The sequence below is a fragment of the Acomys minous genome (assembly GCF_964271855.1).
Source record: "Acomys minous genome assembly, chromosome: 1".
NCBI lineage: Eukaryota > Metazoa > Chordata > Mammalia > Rodentia > Muridae > Acomys > Acomys minous.
This window is the reverse complement of record NC_140483.1, coordinates 20,000,473-20,022,500: the sequence shown is the minus strand read 5'-3', so window position 1 is coordinate 20,022,500 and position 22,028 is coordinate 20,000,473. Positions and strand designations below refer to the sequence as shown.

The following is a 22,028-nucleotide window of genomic DNA, read 5'->3' as shown; positions in this document are numbered from 1 at the left end:
AAGAAGAAAAATACTCAAGGGTGAGTGTGTAAGACTGTGTATGTGTGGTGTGTGTGTGTGTGTGAGAGAGAGAGAGAGAGAGAGAGAGAGAGAGAGAGAGAGAGAGAGGGAGAAAGGGAGGGAGAGACAGACAGACAGACAGACAGACAGACAGACAGAAAGGCAGGCAGGCAAGCAGAGAGACAGAGAGACAGAGAGACAGGGCAACAGGGAGACAGAGAGATTCATTAAACTGCAAATCATTCCTGACTATTCCTTAAATTTACAGTATGATCATCACTTACTAACGTTTTGCCTTTGTAGGGCATAAATTAGCATTTCTTTATTGTCCATCTGAACTTCTGTGATATTGCTTTAGCAGTCCAAATTTGTTCTTTCTATAGAATACTTGGATGACTGAGAACTATTAATCTAAACAACAGATATTTATACTTAAAAATTATACAGTTATATTACAGCATCCACCAGCAGTATGAGTTAACAGGTTTAACAACATGTAAACATAGATTCAATGTGGGTGAATGCCTTGGGAGATACAAGAATGATTTATTCTAAATATGAAAACTAGCAACTAGTTAGAGGCATTGTTTACTTTTCTGATACTTTTAATTGACATAATACCCACGTTCATGCATATTTTGGGATACGGAATAATATTTCAAAGAGGACGCTTCTTAATCTCTAGGCTGTGGAAAGCAGTGGACCAAAGGTTTTGGAGACAGCAGAAGAAATCCAGCACCGACGCCAGGAGGTATTAGATCAGTACCAGAGGTTCAAGCAGCGCGTTGCTGAGCGAGGCCAGAAGCTTGAGGAGTCTTACCACTATCAAGTGTTCAGGAGAGATGCAGACGACCTGGAGAAGTGGATCATGGAGAAGCTTGACCTTGCAAAGGATAAGACCTATGACCCCACAAATATACAGGTAACTCCGTGCCAAGGATGTGCCCAGAGCTGACCCCGAGTTCTCTAGAGAATGAAATGGGCTTTTCTTTATGTTAACGCTGAGGGGTGGGTGCAAGCACTGCTTGATTCTACGTACAGAAGGAAGCCAGAGATGAAGGCTAAAGTTGGTCTTTCTTTATAATGTTAGAAAGATCAGATTAGAGGAAAGAAAAAAAATGACAGTTGTTGATAATACAGACTTATAGTGCATCATATTGAAGTCTCATTCTGAGTTCACATTCTTAAATTAAGTATGAAGATGTCATAGAAAGATTAGATTATTTATTAGAGGCAAAAGTTGTACTGCTAAATGATCTATGCCTCTGTCTCTTAACTTTCAGAATCTACCTGCAAAGAAAAGTTATCAATGATATCATTTTATAATAGCTTATTAGACAAAATAGTGACTGTAAGCTCAAGAGCCATTTTTTGTTTTTGTGTTTGTTTGTTTGTTTTAACTTTTTCAAGACAGAGTTTCTCTGTGTGGCCTTGGCTGTCCTGGACTCCCATTGTAAACCAGGCTGGCCCTCAAACTCACAGCGATCCACCTGCCTCTGCCTCCCAAGTGCTGGGATTAAAGATATGCACCGCCACACCTGGCTTCAAGAAACTTTTGACATACTATCTGCTTTCAATATTGTGGCATTAATCATGCAACAATTTATTTTAAAATAGTAAATTTATCAGTGCTTCTAAAGCAGCTGCTGTTCATTGTTTTCAGCAGTGGAGATTTTTCTATCTTTTCTCAAAATTGTTATTTATAGCTATTGTTAAGTTCAGATAAAAGGACAAGAGTGTCAGTGTAGAGGTCTGCATCTATTCATTGCATATTGTATAGCAGTGTCATAAGGAGTGATCAGTGTTAAGCAAGGAACAATAGAGCAAGGTCTGTGCGATTTATGTGTACAACAGATTAATTTATATATGGTAAGAGCATTGTAACTTTTAGCAAATAATTTCACTTTTCTCCCTATACTACTTACAAGCGAACATGACATTAGCCCTTTGGAAGGAAAAAGGCACCATACATTATGTGGTTTTATTCACCTAAAAGTCTGTGGAGCCATGAGTAGAATATTAGTTTATTGATAATTTCCCAAAGGAAGGGACAAAGGAACAGACTGACTGGGTGGCCCTTGACTCGAGGAACTGTGTTCAGTTGTTCTGCTTTGAGCAACCACTTGATTTTTTTTCAGGACCTGATTGTTTCTGCCGTGGCCAAGGGAAAAAGTCATTGAGTGAAAGCAGTGGGGTAGGGAGTCTGCTTATGATTGAGAGGAGGAACAAAAGGAGATCTTGGTGTTTCCCTAAGACTGCACTTCCTTACTTGTAAACTCTGATTTCTAAACTGCAGGCGAAATATCAGAAGCACGAAGCCTTTGTCGCAGAGGTGCAGGCCAAGTCAAGGGTGCTTCCTGAGCTGGAAGAAATCAGGGAAGCTCGATTTGCAGAAGATCATTTTGCCTATGAAGCCACCAAGGTAAACGGATGACAGGGTTTCAATTCTGGTTGCTGACTGTATTGTCAGGATTTCAGTGGACAATGCCAGGTAAACTGTAATGTAGCTGCCTTAGAACATGAACTCAAAGCTCTTGCTCCTTATTAAAATTGAGGCAGGCAAAATGACAGAACAGTCTTGTGTTTCATAGGTGGCAAACTATGTTATGGAAATACCACTGGGCAGTCATTACACTTGTCCTTACGTCAAGATCAAGCTCACCTCAGCCTATCCCGTGTTTCTCAGATAAAATAGCCTTTCCAAAGCATCTTATATTAATTATTAATTCTGAATTCAACTTCCCCCCTTTGCTATTGAAAATGTTTAATTTTTTTACACAATACTTCCTATATCTGAAAGCATACTTTTCCATACATTCTTTTCTATCACAAAAAGAAAATATCCTAAAATCTAATAATTTCAGAAAAACTTCCTTGGGTGTCTAGACTTAAAGATCACAGTCATTTCATCTCCACAATCACTTATCACTGTGTACCTATTCTTAATGTCACAGCTACTTTCTGACTAATTTATAAATTTCTCCTTTTGTATGAGTAAAATTTCAGGTTATATATTTTTAAATTACAAACACAATTTATATTACATGACTTACAGTTGAGCTTGTCTTTCTATATACAGCATAAACACTGTACGTCATATTGATGTTAGTAAAATAAGATCAGAAAAGAGATTTTTTTTTTAATTAGAAAAATAGTCTGATCAGGAAAACGTACTAAAAAGAAAGTCTCAAGTCTTTTTTCATTTGTTTAAAAGAGAAAGAACTTTTATATTATAGTGCTCTGTGTAAACTCTTATATTAATTAAAATATTTAAAGCTGGATATGATGGTGTATGCCTATAACCCCAGAGTGAAAGATGGAGACAGAAGGCTGGTTAGCTCAAGTATAGTCCAGGCTAGGGTCTTAGTTTGGGTTTTATTGCTGGCAAGAGACACCATAACCATGACAAATCTTATAAAGGAAGCATTTAATTTGGGTTAGCTTACAATTCAGAGGTTGAGTCCGTTGTCATCACGGTGGGAGACATGGCAGCATCCAAGCAGACATGGTGCTGAAGGAGCCAAGAATTCTACATCTTGATGCACAGGCATCAGAGAGAAAACAGTGAGCCACACTGGGCATAGCTTGAACATAGACCTGAAAGCCTGTCCCCACAGTGACACACTTCCCCAAACAAGGCTATACCTACTCCAACTAGGCTATAGCTCCTACTAGTGTCACTCAATGTGGGCCAAGCATTCAAACACATGAGTCTATCGGAGCCATTTTTATTCAAACTACCACAGCTACAAAGTGAGATGTTGTTTTATAAAACCTGTAATGGAAAACAAAACAAACATGTGTGAGAAGTATTTAACACAACTCTCAGTTACCACCACTGAGGTTATGCTGGACACCACAGCAGAGTTCAGAGAAGTGTGTTCCATATACTACTCTGAGCAAAGATCAAAGATACGAGATTCTTAAAAGGATGGCAAATGCTAACCAGGTTCACACGATTGATGGAAGAGAATGTTCTGGCCTAATCTGTCATTCAAATTCCTCGACACGTGGTCTAACTATATAGTACCAAAATATTCTTCCATTTAATGACATTACTTCCCAATGATTCAGTAAAATTGCTGGGCCATATGCTATAATTAGAACACTCTCTGCTTATCATCCACCCATCAGGAACCTTCTGTCTGTAAGGCTCAGTCAAGATGAACACTCTCTATGCCAACTTCCCCCAGTGTCAGGGTCTCCCCCTTTGCCATCTAACAGCTTGTAATTTTCAATTCTTTAAAATGTCAAGACATTTTAACACTTTTTTTTCTCATGGAAGATAGTATTTGATTTAACTTAGTAACTATTTTCATATATATGTATATATATACATATATATTTATCTTTCTCATTAGATATTTGTTGAGCAATTGGTACAGAAATGAATGGGAGGAGAGATTTTTTATTAACTCATTTATTTACTTACTTTACATCTTGACCACAGTTTCGCCTCCTTCTTCTCTTCCCTGTCCTTCCCCACACTACTCCCCATCTGCTGCTCTTCACTTTTTCTTCTAAAAACGGAAGGCCTTCCGTAGGTATCATCTAGCCTTGGCATATCAAGTTGAAGTAAAACTAGGCTTGTCCTCTTAAGGCTGGACAAGGCAGCCCAGTAGGGGGAGCAGAGGTAGGCAACAGAGTCAGAGAAGACCCCTGCTCCCACTGTTAGGAGTCGCACATGAAGACCAAGCTGCTCAACTATTGCATATGGGCAGAGGGCCTATGTCCATCCCATGCATGCTCTCTGGCTGCCAGTTCAGTCTCTGTGAGCCCCTATCGGACTTGGTTGGTTTTCTTGTGGTATCCTTGGGAGGAGAGATCTTTAATTCTGGTATTTTTCTGTACATGTTTCTAATTCTACACCTACTCCAGTTTTATAGTTTTCACCAAATTTTTAAAATTATATTTTACTATCATTGCATGTGTGCATTTTCTGAGTGTGTGCGTATATGCGCGCACCCATGTGTGTGTGTGTGTGTGTGTGTGTGTGTGTGTGTGTGTGTGTGTATGTGTGTGTGTTTATGTTCTTATGGTCTGTAACATAATGTGTTTATAGAGGTCAGAGGGTTTTCTCCTTCTGCCACAGTTTTAAGGGATCAAACTCGGGTTGTCGAGTTTGGAAGGCAAATGATTTTACTCATTGAACTATTTGCTAGCCCAGCCATTCTGTCTCTCTCCCTTAAAGACCCATCTGATGGAACTTCGCCGCCTGTGGGATCTGCTGTGGGAGTTGACCCAAGAGAAAACTGATGTGCTGCTGCGGGCGCTGAAGTTCTATCAATACTGTCAAGCGTGTGAAGACATCTTGGAGTGGGTCAAAGAAAAGGTACAGGCATGCATGGCTGCGGGTGCTCTGGTGCCTCTGTCCCAAGTGATCCGTGGTAGCTTTCTACAGCTCTTTCCAATAGCTTGAGTAGTTGAGGAGTCTGTTCCTAAACTTCATTCTTTGGGGAAAAGGTAAATTGTGGCAAAGATTTGGAAGTATTCAGAAGATTGATGTTATAGAGAATAAGCCTAAATCGATGGCTGTGCTTATGGCACAAAAACAAAAACAAAAACAAAAACAAAAAACAAACCCAGCACCTTATTTAAAGATGATCCTTCTCGTCCTATGCTGTGTTTCCTTATACTCTGGGGTCTTGTCTGAAATAATTTTCAACTCTTGTTTCTCAGTACCTACAACTATAGCTTTTCAAATTTTCTCTAAATATTTCAAGTGTAGTCCCACAGTTGGGGCTGAAGTCCTACCACATACAAGATCTCAAGCGGGACTTTTTGCAGATGCTTTATTCTAAAGGAGGCAGAGTAGGAGGACTTGTTCCCTCATCTTCTAATACATAGAATGAACTTCAGAGGCTCTGCCAACAATATCCTTCATCTCCTCAAAGGTTTATCCCAAAAGACACTGACCCCCCAGACCATGGTGCCTTCCCAAGACACACTACGGCCTCTAGCTTTTCTCAGGAAGCGTCCCCATATACGTTATCCTAAGAATTAAACAGGGACTTGGGATCTTTTGACTTGCAAAAGAGTTCTAATATTTTACCCGCGATTCTGTGAACTTTTCCATGACTTCAGGAAGCGATCGTGACATTAGTGGAGCTGGGTGATGACTGGGAGCGAACTGAAATCCTGCATAAGAAGTTTGAAGAATTTCAGGAAGAACTGACAGCACGGAAGGGAAGAGTGGACAGAGTGAACGAGTATGCTAATGAGTGTGCCCAGGTAAGGTGGAAACAAAAGAGGCTTGCCAGGGAAAGCACGCTGATCTTACAGAACTCCTCCCTGGCCACTAGTAAGCAGAATATGAGGGGAATGTGACACTGTAATTAAGTGGAGGGATACACATCCAGGAAGCAGCATGCAAAGAGCAGGGTTTTTTCTCTCTCCTTTGGTTCCATCCTTCCCTCTCTGCTCTATGGGAATGGCAACATGTGCGTGCATGCATGTGTATGTGTTTAAGAGAAAGAGCTAGAGAGGCAGAAGAAACTAAATCCACAAATAGCAGTGGCAATTTATGTATCGTCTCATTTATTTAAAGCATTTTCTGTATACGTTTGCAATGTCTGAGTTAACAAAGATTCAGTGTAAACGGAATAGCCCTAATATAGAAGAGAAAATTGGCACACCTGATTGTATATGTGTGTGTGACTGTGGGTGTGTGTAATCAGACTTATATAATATTTATGCATAGATACAGGTATATGTAATATTGTATATGCACATGAAATACAGAAAGTCTAGCAGTTGCCTCTTTTGTGCACTGTATTTAGGTTTCATGGTGCTCACCACTCTACAGTGAACCTATTAACAGCTGTGTTAGTAGCAGTAAGGATTCAGGATGAATAGAAACTAGAAAAAGAATAAAAAAAATAACTGTTTGCCAATTTTCTCAAGGCATTTTGTTCAGCAATTCTTATATTAATTTCCTTTTTACCATTTTTTCTTGAAGTAAAAGTTTCCCATTTATTTATTACTTTCTTTAAAAAAAACACAAAACTTAAAATAAGTATATTTTTGTTCATGACTTGGTGAGTCAGCGATTTACCTTCTTAGCTGGACTATTCTAATGTCACCTGGTATTGTACTTGGCTTCAGTTATTTGGTGTCTCAGTCATAGTAGAAGGCATAGGACAACTTCACTCTCCTTTGGGGCCTTGGTGTAGATGGCAAAGGCATTCTCTATGTGGTTTGCAATCACTTAAGAAGCTATGCTTCGTTTATGCCGTCATCGTGACAAGGTGTGATGTACACAGTTCAGTGTTAAGGTGATTTGAGGTAAACTGTCATCTCTGCTGGTTTCTTTTCTCAGGAGAAGCACCCTAAGCTTCCTGAGATAAAAGCAAAACAGGATGAAGTCAATGTTGCCTGGGATCGTCTCTGGAACCTGGCTCTCAAGAGACGAGAAAGCCTGTCAAATGCCGCAGACCTCCAACGATTCAAAAGGTATGCTGCCGAAAAGTACAGCACAGTGTGTACAGGGCTGGCCTTGCACACCAGAGGCCCTGGCTCTGATCCCCATCACCACACAGGGTAGGGAATAGAGACAAAGAGATTCTGATCCTGGTCAATCCAGAAGTGGTGGCTGGTAGCTGAGGACTTCACAAAGTGTGGGCTTGGCTGCTGTGGATGGGCAGCTGTTGATTATTAGAAAAGAGAAAAAGGACAGCACGGCTGAATTGGCTCTGCAGAAGCGAAAGGAAAATAAGAATTAGATGAGTTGGAGGGGAAGAGTGATACTCATGTGTAACTTCTCAGATGCCAGACAGAAAAGTGTCTCCCGTAGCTCAACAGTCAAGAACCCTGAACTACAACATCTCAATGGGAGCAAACTGACAAACAAGAACTTTTTAAAGTTACTTAGTGCTAGTTTGTTTTTTTTTTAAAAAAAAGGAATGTATTTGCTACTTGGGGGAACTAAGCTGGCCCCATGGTGAGTGCTATGGGTCTGTTTGCCTTGCAATGCCGGCCATCTTGGTTTGTTGATTCTCGTGACATTGTCTGATAGGGATGTCAATGAAGCCATCCAGTGGATGGAGGAGAAGGAGCCTCTCCTCACCTCTGAGGACTATGGCAAAGATCTTGTTAGTTCCGAGGCACTGTTTCACAGTCACAAGAGGCTCGAGAGGAATCTCGCTGTCATGGATGACAAGGTAAGCCTCTGCTGGAGAAACGACCCGTCCTCCTGCTTAGCACATCCTCAAGAAGGCACAGCGAGTTTATGCTTTTCAATAAAGGATGGATTCTTATGTTGCATTGCCATATGCCTCCTCGTTCTAATTCATATTTGTTCAATGATACTGTACAGTATTTTTATTCAAATTATTTTATTTAAATATCTATTTTATGTGCTCTTATATTTTATGATATGTTTTGCAACTAACATTCTCGAGGATGACTCATTTATCTCTCTCAGTAAAACAACTTGAGATTAGAGTTTCACCTCTGAGCACATTTTCTTCTGTTGCATGTGGATCCTTGCTTTTGCCCTTCATGGTCAAATCAGGGAAGAATTATCTTCTTTCATAACAAACTGAGAGACTTTAAAATCTAAACCTATCTTTTAGCTCCTTCCAAAAGCAGACACAGGCACATTAGAACTCAGAGCACTCCCACATTCCTGAACAATTTCCATTCTTGGCTTTATCCCTTTACTGACATTTCGGCCATTGTGACCACAACACCCAGCAGTTATTAGGTAAGGGCAGACACACTTATTATGGCTCACAGTTTTGGAGATTTCAGTCCATCATTTCTTGGCCTCGTGAGCTTTGGAAGACCATCATGGTGATGGAAAAGTATGGTGGATGATAGCTCTTTACTTCCTGTCTGATGTGGAAGTAGAGAGGGGAGTAGCAGAAACGTTTAGAGTAAAGTGAAATTCCAAAGAACACACCCTGAGTGACCTTCTTCCTGCAGCTAGACCTAGTTAGTCTCTCACCTTCAACCTGCCCACGCCAAGAATACCAGATTATGAATCCATCATGGCATTGATTCACTGACTAGTTAGAGCTCTAATTGTCTCTGGAAACATTTAGTTCTTATAGACATCCATAGAGGTGCTTTACTGGGAGGACTTTATTAAATCAATCATTCTGGTAACCAAAACATATCATAATACTGCATTTTACAGCTTTGTCTACAATTAAGGTGGATACTCATATGTTCCCAATGAGAGGGCAGAGTATAGAAATATCACATCTGCTTGCTTTGAGTAAAGCCCTGTCCCTGTGACCATTTACCACCATTGCACTTGCATTCTTACTCACTTCTTCTTCTTCTGTTTTTTATCTTTTTCCTCCTGATAATCAATACTGAAATTATAGGATTTAATGTGTTAGGATAACAAAACTTTCAACTCTCAAAAGTATCTGATTATGTTTGAGAATAATGTGAAAAGTTACCTATGTCTACATTTTCCTATAGCATCCTTCGCCTGGAGCTCTAAAGAGTTATGTGGATTTCTTGGCTGGGCAAAAATGTCTTTTTTGACTGTATGATAACATTTACAGAGATAAACTTTGCTTCAAATCTTGCTTCAGATATGACCTAGATTACCGAGTGAGTCAAGCAGTACCTCTCTGCTGTCACTCATAAAAGATGAATATAAGAACAATTTCTCAAAAAAAAAAAAGACAGTTTTTCATGATATCATTAAATGAACAACATAAGATGAGAAAATGCTTATAAGGTACTAAACATAGTTATGGGTAATAAGGATTTTAAGATTGCCATTAACATATGATATCTTGTATTAGTAAAGTGTGCTAATATAAATATACTTATTAATTTTTACTACTCATGTGACTGTTTTTATTACAGTCTCTCCTATAAAACACTGCCAGGAGTTACAGTGCTTGGATTTTTTAAATAGGCTTCTTTCTTATTCCAAAGGTGAAGGAGTTATGTGCCAAAGCAGACAAGCTGATGATTTCCCATCCTGCCGATGCACCTCATGTCCAGCAGATGAAAGTGGATCTGGTCTCCAACTGGGAACGCATCCGAGCCTTGGCCACTAGCAGATATGAAAAGCTGAAAGCTTCTTATGGGTCAGAACTTATGCATATTGCTCTACCTCTTCCATGGTTACCTAAAGCAGAAAAACAAAAAGGACTCAGCTCTCCATTCTGCTCTGTAGAGACAAATGAAATTTCAATTTGCCAAAGGAAATCCTTTCACAAACTGGCATAATACTCTGTGTCACACACCCCCCCTCAAACACACCACTTTATCTTACCCGCTGGATAGTTGTTAGATATTATAAAGTAGCCTATAAAACTAGAGACTGCAGTAAAAGCTATAAATTAAGTTTCAACCTAAAGAAAGTAAAAATATGTCTAGAATTCTGTCTTGTTAAAAGTTATTTTAAAATCTGTGATAACAAGTCATCATTTTGTAGTTAAATCTTGGAGTCAGTAATCCAATCAGTAAACCATGATGAAATATAAGATAGTACTCACCTTGTTGTTATGACTTACTACCAAATGATGAACATTTAACTTTTGAATAGATAGTGACCTTGGCAGCATTCTCAATGAGTAGAGTAAATATTCCCTAAGGTACCTAGGGAATTCCCAACTCTACCCCGACTCTGATAGTTGCCTGACATGTATCCATTTCCTGGCTGCGTCATGAGCCTTTACTCTGAGGTAGATGTGACTTTAAGGTGATAGAACTGTAATAATCTCACAATGGTAAACCTATGCTAGGATCTACAGCTCTGTGTAGAAAGACTTCACACACTAGTCCTCTGAAGAGGAAAAGGAAGTGAGCTACCTGGACAAGGTGAACCTTGCATGCCACAGCTTATCCCAGTCATAAACCCCTGTTCATAGTCCTCTCAAATCAGGCATCTCCTTCTATCTTCTACCTTATTCTCCTCACAGGTACCATCGCTTCTTATCTGACTATGATGAGCTCTCGGGCTGGATGAAGGAAAAGACTGCCCTGATCAATGCAGATGAGCTACCAACAGATGTGGCCAGTGGGGAAGCCCTACTAGCCAGGCACCAGCAGCATAAGGCAAGGAGCAAAGGCTTCCCTCACAGAACATAAAGAAGGGGGGAGTTTGGTTCCATGTTGAGAAATCTAGGTAGTTTCATGCTGCATTTAAGACATTCTCTTTTATGACCACAGCATGAAATCGACTCTTATGATGACCGATTTCTATCTGCTGATGCAACTGGTCAAGAACTGCTGGATGGCAATCACGAAGCTTCTGAGGAAATCCGTGAGAAGGTAAGCTGCTTTCACACAGCATGGGAACTTTTAGTAACATACTCAGGCTTCGTCTACCTCATGCTCTTATGGTAATCTCTTTGGAAAGGGGTCAGCAGACATCTAAACACTTCAATGGTGTGTCGGGCATCCACCTTCTCCATATCGCATCTGCATCGGCTAAACTGAGTCACGTGAAATCCTTAGAAGATGAGAGATTGCTCTGCTTTGGGCCTTACTTCATCAATTCTCTGACTTCCACCTAATTTGAAGCCTTTATACCATCTTGTCTCATTGCTTTATTTTATCGTGTCCTCACACTCATTTCTAGATAATGCATTTAGTGACACAAATACCTCAGTAAGCTTTGGGTCCCCTACAGTGCTCCTGTCCCGGCAACATAATTTACTTAATGGTCCGATGTTATTTTCCATCTTCACTAGCCCTGTACGTTTCTTGGTAAAATAGTTCTTATACTCCCTGCATATTTATCCCTAACTCTCCCAATCTGAATTAAACTTTTCTTCTTGTTTTATACATATAAAGCATCTCATGTCTCCTTTTAGGCATTCATCCTAGTTTTCCTACACTGCACTTATTTGCCTGAATGTTGAGACCTTAGAAGATTAGTTCATTTCTTATTCACTTGTGATCGTTCAAATGGCATTTCATTTATCAACTGCTAAGCAAATGTAGAATAAAATGTATTCTATGTTAATTTTTTAAAAATAAAATGTTCCTTCCTTTCCTAAGATGACAACTCTTGCCAATGACTGGGCTGCCCTGCTGGAGCTATGGGACAGGTGTCAGCATCAGTACCGCCAGTGCCTGGATTTCCACCTCTTCTACCGAGACAGTGAACAAGTGGATAGTTGGATGAGCAGACAAGAGGTAGCAGGAGGCACCTGGCCAGTCTTCAGATACTACTTCTTGCATTCTTTATTTACCTCTTTGACTGCTATCCGCACCCTGGAAGTCATGTCTTTAAGACAAGCTTATCTCATTAACTGGAGGGATGATCCACGGCAACAAATAAAGATGAGCTAGCTCTCTAAGGCTCCTGCAATGCCTTCATGTGCAAAGGCAAGGGCAAATATTCAAGTACAAGCTGTCCATGGTAGGAGCATCTGCGATTCCAACACTCAGAAGGCAACAGAGTCAGTCAGCAAGAGGGTCAGACGTTTGAAGCCAGTCTGGTCTGCCTTGTGACACTATCTCAAAAACTGTAGCTTTTAAGTATGTGGCACAAAGATTTTTGACTACAGTTAAAGGAAAATCAAATGAGTGTCAAATTGGTAAGGGCTCAGGGAAAAAATTTAAAATATGTGAGGGAGGATTAGTGAAAGGTTCCTTAGGGAGAAAGCAGTCCTCTTGGGGTAGTTTTGGGAACTCTGAGTAATAGTTAGCTGAGAGAATTTCATGTACATAGTCCCAGAGATAGAGACAAGAAAGTTGTGTGCAAGCATTAAAAGATGGAGGTCTAAGCTCATGGTATTAGACGTTAGTTTCTATATAATATCCTTATTTTTGCAAATTCTCGCTTGCTCTACAGTCTCCTAGACTCCTTCCTTTGTCCTTGTCTCAGAGGTGTTCCAAGAGCAAGGTCTCTTGTCAACGAGGAAATCTGGGGTATATCTTTGTGTCTTCTACAGGCTTTCCTGGAAAATGAGGACCTGGGGAACTCAGTGGGCAGCGTGGAAGCCCTTCTTCAGAAGCATGATGATTTCGAAGACGCATTCACTGCCCAGGAAGAAAAGATTATAGTAAGCGATGGTTCTGGCTGGGCTTTTACTTCCCAACTGCACACACTGTTTGCATACATATAAACAGAACCATCCTCATGACCACAAGATCTAACATGAGGGTGCTCCTTGTAAATTGCCACCCTTTCCTTTGTTGTTGATAATATCTTTTTAACATGTCATAAAACATTGTGGTCTGACCCTGTGAGTATATAAAATGTTTATATAGTGTGAAAGTGAATATCAAAGCAAGATTTATCTTTTGGAAGAAAGGAAAGAATATCCATAGCAATAAAAATACCCATTTTATCTATAAATTTCATGGTCTACAAATTATATTTAGAAGAGGGTTTCAAGGTGGTAGGACATCATTTCTTCTAAGAAAGTACATATTTGGTATTATATATTTTTAACTGTAAGTAAAAATACTTGATCCATAATCAACATAGAATCATCCCATAAATGTTCGAAATAAGTTTTTTCAGTAATATATTAAGGTACATTCGGCTCTCAATATTTACATGCCAATCATAATTCTTTCTAAAGGAATGTCTTCCTTTATAATATATCTTCATTTTCACATTTTAATTTTTCTATCTAATGCTATTATGGAACTTTTCATTGGATCTTAGGTTATAATATTCCATAAAATTTATCTATATGAGAAGGACTCAAAGAGCATAATGAATATGTTAGGGATGTAATATTTTTCCTGTCTTTAGTTGTCTCTTAGGGTAGTACACAAACACACACACATATATATATATATATATATATATATATATATATATATATATATATATATGCCATTGCCAACACTAGTATAGAAAACAATATATTATTCCAAATCTACCCTATTAATTAATATCACATATAAGTCAATACCTTATTAATTTATATACTTGTGTTATAGATTCTCACTGTTAAAAAGTGAGAATAAAGTAATTTATTTTATTGTATTATCACATTTTAAATAATTTTTCTATCCCAACCAATAAATCCATTCAGAGCATTAGCAAGTTGAGGGACTGAAAAAATGAATATGATAGAAATACTTCTGTACTTCCTGTCTCCTTACCCCAGTGTAGCTAGAGACAGAGATTAGCTATAGGTGCATACACTAGATTACTGCGTGGGATAGACAAAAGAGCTTCAAGAAAGTGAGATTGGCTCTGCCTTTGATTTTATGTTCTGTAACCTAGACTGAAAAAATGTTACAGGGCAGAAAAGGCAATCAAGCCTATAGTACAGTTTGAAGCACAGATGTAATAGAACTCGCAAGTAGGACTTCAAGCTTGTTGGACTTGTGATATTGATATTCTTTACCTTAAGAGAGCCTCAACCTGGGGCCACTCATTCAGCTGTTGCTAAGGAAACGTCATTGTAACTTTTTTTTTCAGACCTTGGATGAGACTGCGACCAAGCTCATTGACAATGACCACTATGACTCTGAGAACATCGCTGCTATCCGTGATGGGGTATGCCCAAGGCTCAGAATGTTTATCTGCGTGTCCCTCTCTGTTGCTATGATAAAACATTTACTAAAAGCAACTTAGTGCAGGAAAGGGTTTATCTGGTTTCAGGTTACAATCTATTGTAAAGGGAAGACAAGTCAGAGACCTGGAGTCCCAAACTGAAGCAGTGACCATGGAGGAGTGCTGTTTATTGCCTTGCTACTCATGGCTTGCTCAGCTTGCTTATTTGTAAAACTGAGGACTTCCTGAGCAAGGGTAGTGTTTTCCACAGTGGACTGGGCCCTTTCACATTAATCATTAGTGAAGACAATGTTCCCATAAGGATGCGCACAGGTCAACCTCATGGAGGAAGTTCATGAAGGCGGTTCTTCCCAGATGACTCTAGTTTGTACAAGTTAATTAAAACTAACCATTATACTGCCTGTGCACCAGGATCAGGAAAAACACTGGGGGAAACACAGATGGGACGGGCACTCAGCTCAAGTGTCTACATACGCTTTTGTTGTCTGTGACCTTATTCACAGGTTAAAGGTTGCTTTTGTTGTTGGTGGTGGTGGTGGCTGTTGGTTGTTTTGATTTTGGTTTTGGTTTGTGTGCTTTACAGCTGTTGGCCAGGCGTGATGCCCTACGGGAAAGGGCTGCCACTCGACGAAAATTGCTGGTAGATTCATTAGTTCTCCAACAACTGTATCAAGACTCAGATGACCTAAAAACCTGGATCAATAAAAAGAAAAAGTTGGCTGATGATGAAGATTACAAGGTAGGGAGGGTGGCTCGACCTTGGTTATACTCATTGGCCAGTGGTTTCATAGAATTTTAGTTTGTAGATAAAGGCAACCAATGATTTTCCTTTCTGCCAAGAGCCACTGAATTGAGAGAGTTCAGTAGGCATGTGGGATTTCTGGAAGGCAGTCTGGTGTTTTGCAAGGTCTGTACCATGATGCATGCCCAGAATTGTTTCCAGATCGACACCCTTCCTTCTACACTCCTGTATCTATCAAAAATCTGGTGTGGTATGAACCCTTATCTTCTGGATATTTACCCACTCTGATTGAACACATTTCCTATGGGATCTTTATGAAGATGCACTGCGGTTCAGACAAATTAACTCCTGATAATGGAATTCCTGATTTGATTCAAACAAATTTAGAAGTTAAATAGTTGATAGAAAGATTATGGCTGCAGTAAGTGCTTTTGTGGACCTCCAGATGCCTCACTAGGAGACAAGCTTGGGACAGATTTGTGGCTTCCAATAAGCTTTCACTCTAGAAATGGCACCACAAATTCTGGTAGGCATAATTGTAGATAAATTGGTTTGAACTTTAGTGGATACATAGATGAGAAGTGTTTAGTTTTAATGTAAAACATGTAACTTGTTGTATTTTTTAGTTCATCTCCTTTGTGATTTAATTGCCTTCTTTACTATGAGTTAACTCCTTTCTGATGTAGAGAGCTTTGCCTCAGAAGTATAAAAATTGTGACCAGACAATAAATGGAATTGAAAAGTTTAACTTCATCCACCTTTCCTTTGAATGCCTGTGTGCATGAGGGGTCTAGTTTCTATCTCACTCTAATTTTCATGACCTAGCACTAGAGGGCTTAGCCGTTCTGCCCTGTGTAGAGGAGAAATTGCCATATGAATTTCCCAAGCAATGGGAAAGGATCCTACTTTTTGTCTTCTCTTCTTTATTATGTTTATTTTATTTTGAGACTTTATGTGACTGTTGTATTTACATAATTTCCCCATTATTCTCTCTCTCCCAGTCTAACCCTTCCCATGGCCCTCCCTGTGTGCTCTCTTTTTTTAACATGTAGAGTAGAATAACTCTTTGCCCTCAAAGTTTCTTTTTTTTTTTAAAATAACTTTTATTTCTAGTTCAATCCATTTGTCCACAAATTTCTAGAATTCCTTGTTTTTAATAGCTGAATAGTATTCCATAGTGTAAATAGTGTACCACAGTTTCTTTATCCATTCTTCTACTGATGGATACTTAGGCTGTTTTCGTGTTCTGGCTATTATGAATAAGGCCGCTACAAACATGGTTGAGCATATGTCCCTGTTGTATGCTTGAGCGTCTTCTGGGTATATTCCAAGGAGTGGAATAGCTGGGTCTTGAGGAAGCCCTATTCCCAGTTTTCTGAGATAGCGCCAAACAGATTTCCAAAGTGGCTGCACTAGTTTGCATTCCTACCAGTAATGAAGGAGTGTTCCTCTTTCTCCACATCCTCGCCAGCATGTGGTGTCACCTGAATTTTTGATCTTAGCCATTCTGATGGGTGTAAGATGGAATCTCAGAGTTGTTTTGATTTGCATTTCTCTGATGACTAAGGAGGTTGAGCATTTCTTTAAGTGTTTCTCAGCCATTCAATATTCCTCTGTTGATAATTGTCTGTTTAATTCTGAGCCCCATTTCTCAATTGGATTATTGATTTGGTGGTGTTTAATTTCTTGAGTTCTTTATATTTGTCAGATGTAGGGTTGGTGAAGATCGTTTCCCAGTCTGTAGGATGTCACTTTGTTCTATTGACAGTGTCTCCTGCCTTACAGAACTTTCTCAGCCTCATGAGGTTCCATTTGTTACTTGTTGACCTTAAATGTGAGCTAACCCAGAAGCAGAGAGACTCAAATGATATATACTCACTTATAACTGGACAATAGCCCAAGGGGGCATGTCCTATGAAAGATTTCACTTACCAGGAAAGTGGGATAGAGGGAATGGCATCCTATTGGGACTCTAGGTGAGAGAAATATAGGAGATGGGGAAATAGAAGGATCCAGAGGGTCCTAGAAACCAACAAGAAGAACACTATGATGGGTAGATCTGGGCCCAGGGGTTCTGCTCAAACTATGGCACCAACCAAGGACAATATGTGCAGTCATCATCAAACCCCTATCCAGACCTAGCCAAAAGACAGGACATTCTCCACATTGAGTGAAGAGTGGGGTCTGACTTTCAGACGAACTCTGGTGCCCCAATTTTTATCACATCCCCTGGATGGGGATGCCTGGTGGCATTCAGAGGAAGAATAGCAGGTTACCAAGAAGAGACTTGATACCCTATGGCAAATACAGGGGGAGGAGGGCCCCTCAGTCACAGTCATAGAGAAGGAGAATGGGGTGATAGTGGGAGGGAGGGAGGAATGGCAGGATGCATGGATGGGACAGCAATTGAGATGTAATATGAATGATTTTATTTTTCAATAAAAATATAAAAAAATAGAAAAAGAAATAAGAAAAAAAGTCCACTGGTTAAACATGCAATGGACAGCCTTTTAAAAGAATAAATAACTTTTATTGAGTTTGTTCTATGACAATTTTATAGATGTGCAAAGTGCATTCTCATTTTATCATTTCTAATCTTTTAATAATCACTAATAATTTTCTAATAACCTCTAATCTAACCTCTCTAATCCTTCCTCCACCATTGTTTGTTCCCTTTTCCCATACACACTCTTTTCCCACATTCATTTTAAAAATTTTGTTTTTATTTTGTGTTTGTCAATTTAGTTTTTGTTTGTTAGCTTTGTGTCTGTGTGTGTGTGTGTGTGTGTGTGTGTGTGTGTGTGTGTGTGTGTGGTGTGTGGTGTGTGTGGTGTGTGTACTACTGAGTTTATTAACCTGGATCATCTGTGTGACCATGGATTTAGAGTGATGTATGTGTTGGAATATAGTAAGCTCCTCAGTAGATGAACAGCTGAAGACAATAACTACTCTCCCCTATCGGATCCATTGGTAGTGAAAAGGAGGGCCCCACAAGTTCCTGCTGATCATGATTGACCACTGATAGGCTTAATCTAATGAAGCAATGTAAGCAGTCACATCTGTTGTGAGATCATGACCACATTGGCTGTGCCATGCGCAGCATTCCACGTCCTTTCTTCCTGTGCCTTTCGTCATGGCCCATGAGCCTTCTGCGCTATTTAGGGCTAAGCTCTTGACCTTAATTTATTGTTATCCCCCTCAGCAGCCATGCATCCTTGCATTCACCATCATCCATTGCAGAGATAAACTTGTCTAATTAAAGCTGGGACTAACGTTTGTCTATGAGAATAAACATAAATATTTGTAAGGCAGTTTGACAATTTACAAGAGTAGTAAGTTTATCCCTAGGGACTGAGACCTCCACAACAATGGGCTTCTGATCAGCTTTACAGCACCAGATGTGAGTTTCTGCTCAGAGAACAAGTTTCCAAAGCAGAGAGTGGTTGTTTACCCCTATGGCAGTACTGCCACTATTTCACCGGTAGGCACATTTATCTTGCAGGTTAGTGTTATAGATAGTAGAGTTGATAGCTGGGTAAGACTAGTGGTACCTTCTCTCTGCTAGCCTGATTTGTACCTTTTGGATCTATGAAAGATGTCAAGCATGGAAAGAAGCTTCCAGCTCAGTCCCAGATTTGGTTTTTCTATAAGAGAGTCTCCTCATCCAGTTCTGGTTGCCCTCAAAATATCTGTCCTTCTTTCCTCAAGTGGTAATTTCCTTGGTCTTGTCTCAGGATGTACAGAACTTGAAGAGCCGGGTCCAAAAGCAACAGGACTTCGAAGAGGAATTGGCAGCTAATGAGATTATGCTCAATAACCTGGAAAAAACTGGCCAGGATATGATTGAGAATGACCACTATGCTTCTGAGGCTGTGGCTGTTCGCTTGAGTGAGGTTTCTAACCTCTGGAAGGAGTTGCTGGAGGCAACAGCACAAAGAGGTCAGAAGCAGCAGTTTTGGTAAAGGATAACTCAATTCTGAAATCTATTATTTCTGTCTTTATCATCATGTTATTTGGTGAACTATTTGCAATGGGACCATAGCCATTTGCTTCCCTGGGTCACCTGCTCATCAATATTTACAGTCTACTCTCTATATATTACATTGTGTACTTGATCTTTAAATATTTTCTCTATTTACACTGGATTTTTAAAATTTTTTTCATTAATTTTTTTCTAGATTTTATTGTCTTAAATAAATGTCGAAATACTGAAATCCATGAATTTAGTATTGGCTTTGTATCTAAAGCTAGTATGTTTGAGTTATTTTTATGTATTTTGGTTCTAAAAACTACAAATAGAAATTAGTCATAGTATTAAGCATTAAAATTGACAATAAGAGTTCAGAAATGAAAAAGTTGTGGGTATCACACACTTCATACAATGTTTGACAAGATGGCTGTTTTGCTTTTGCCTATCTAAAAAGGGACATAAACTGCTGTAAGTTTTCAAGTATATATATATTCTTGTTTACATTTTATCTTGCCTCTTATAGCTGGAAATTAATAACTTATCTGCCAGCCTCTGTTGGAAATTCATGGAGTTCAGTATTTCAACATTTATTTAAGACAATAAAATCTAGAAAAAAATGTAATGAAAAAGTTTTTAAAAATCCAGTGTAAATAGAGAAAATATTTAAAGATCAAGTACACAATGTGATATATAGAGAGTTAACTATAAATATTGATGAGCAAGTGACCCAGGGAAGCAAATGGCTATGGTCCCATTGCAAATAGTTCACCAAATTATTGCCTCTGTTGGTATCTGCTTTTTTATGACTGTTTTCTGTAGACAGGATTATGACCTGGGTATGGAAGAGTGATCTCACATTGTTTTCTCTGGATATCATCCTGATTTGGAGCTTAGGGGAAAATGTAATGTTACTTTAACAGTAGGATGTCATTGTTACTTTCCACAGCAGGAAACATAGTAGTTGTTTTAAAGAATAATAATGCAAATGGATACATGGTTACTAAAAAGAGAATTAGCCAAATATAATGGGAATTATCAAGGTATTTCTAGAATATGAAATAATGAGTCGTGGTTTTTGATGAAAAATGGTCACTAGTAGTAAGGTTACCCTTATCCAAAGCAACCTCAGAATATTACACTTACCCAACCCCAACATTTAGCAAGTGTGATGTTTGGATTTGAATCTCACCCAAAGAAGGGTCCGAACAATGAGTATTAAATGACACTTAAAAATATCCGGAACAGTAGACAACTCGCAACAAAAACCTCATTTTTACCAGAGAATGCAACTTCTTGTTCATATTTTGGTAATACCTCTATCTGTATTTAAACCAAATGCCACCAGAATTCATAAAATGACTTCTATAATGGGATGTGAGATGGTTCTCTTATTTTTTTCTCCTTGTAACATCACAATATATTCCTCCTTAAGCCGAGAGGTGGGAATTACAGTGTGCCCAGAACAGCCACAGTTCTCAGTAGCTTCTAACCAATATACTCCTTCCCGCCCCCAGGGACCGAGCTGTATGAAGCTAACCAGCAGCTACAGTTTGAGAACAATGCTGAAGACCTGACGCGCTGGCTAGAGGATGTGGAGTGGCAGGTTACCTCTGAGGATTATGGGAAGGGACTGGCTGACGTGCAGAATCTACTGAGGAAACATGGCCTTCTCGAGTCAGCGGTGACTGCTCGTCAGGTTTGTTTTTAGCTTTTTGCGAATTGTAGAAAACTGGGCACAAACTCGGTGGGTATTCATAGTCTGTAATTACTATTGCTCCTGTTAAGTGAGCAAAGGAAAAAGTTCAGCAGTTTTGTAGTTGGTGAACTGCCTCCTCCCAATATTCCCTGAGTCTTCTAGTTCTCTTGAGCATGTTTCCATGGAAACGGAGGACTTAATGTAAGCACATAGTCACGCTTCTAAGTACCACGCCATCCTCTCCATCTAGAATGCTAAGTTTTCTAGACAGCCGTGCACTTACTTTTTATTTGTTCCTTTGTAGCCCGTTTCACATTACTTTGTCTCAGTACTATCCCCTATCACGTACGCACTTCCCACGCAGATATTCTGAACCCCTGCAATCTTACCAACCCTTTTAAAAAACATTAAAATTCATAAATATAAAATGACTTTCCAAGAGTCACAGGGAAAGCTAAAATAACAGGGCCCCACTTTTCAGCACGTGGAAACCTCATCCATTTTAAACAAAGTATATAATTTCCTAACTCACACTGCCTTTCTGCCTCAGGATCAAGTGGACACCCTTACGGACATGGCTGCACATTTTGAAGAAATAGGCCATCCTGATGCTGGGGACATGCGTGCAAGGCAGGAGTCCTTGGTGTCCCGCTTTGAAGCTCTGAAAGAGCCGTTGGCCACTCGGAAGAAGAAACTCATTGACCTGTTCAAACTACAGCAGATTTGCAGAGACTCAGAGGATGAGGAGGCCTGGATCCAGGAGACTGAGCCCTCAGCAGCTTCCACTCATCTTGGTGAGTGCAGCAGAACTGGACTAAGCCATAGGGAAAGGACCACGCTCTCTAGATCTAGAGAGCAAGGGATACAACAGTGAGGGGATGAAAGTTTACCCTCAGCTCTTCCACTCTAGACTTGTGAAATTTTGTCCTGGCCTCCAGAAATGTCTACATATTTCAAAAGTGTGCCAATGGATTCTCCTTATAAAATAGGCATGACCAATGGCATGAATTCAGGGCCTCCAGGAAGATGTAGAGTGCTTGGCTCTTTGAGGATTAAGCTACAGTTTATTTATTTATTTATTTATTTATTTATTTATTTGCTGAAGCTTCTTTACTGAGAAGTATTAGTTAATGCTTGAAGTATCAAGTATATTTGTCTG

At 39.5% G+C, this 22,028-nt stretch overlaps 1 protein-coding gene across 1 annotated transcript in view; it reads left to right on the top strand.

The window, feature by feature from the left end:
* SPTA1 (spectrin alpha, erythrocytic 1) overlaps nt 1-22,028 on the top strand; it is a 69,601-nt gene that overhangs the window by 760 nt on the left and 46,813 nt on the right. The window contains exons 2-17 of the mRNA XM_084792859.1: nt 686-922; nt 2,297-2,422; nt 5,192-5,332; nt 6,085-6,231; nt 7,319-7,452; nt 8,015-8,159; nt 9,901-10,055; nt 10,893-11,028; nt 11,143-11,244; nt 11,977-12,114; nt 12,876-12,986; nt 14,366-14,443; nt 15,045-15,200; nt 18,938-19,142; nt 20,688-20,869; nt 21,420-21,663. Of these exons, the coding sequence (XP_084648985.1) occupies nt 686-922; nt 2,297-2,422; nt 5,192-5,332; nt 6,085-6,231; nt 7,319-7,452; nt 8,015-8,159; nt 9,901-10,055; nt 10,893-11,028; nt 11,143-11,244; nt 11,977-12,114; nt 12,876-12,986; nt 14,366-14,443; nt 15,045-15,200; nt 18,938-19,142; nt 20,688-20,869; nt 21,420-21,663 (2,437 nt within the window). The remainder of the gene's footprint in view (nt 1-685; nt 923-2,296; nt 2,423-5,191; nt 5,333-6,084; nt 6,232-7,318; nt 7,453-8,014; nt 8,160-9,900; nt 10,056-10,892; nt 11,029-11,142; nt 11,245-11,976; nt 12,115-12,875; nt 12,987-14,365; nt 14,444-15,044; nt 15,201-18,937; nt 19,143-20,687; nt 20,870-21,419; nt 21,664-22,028) is intronic.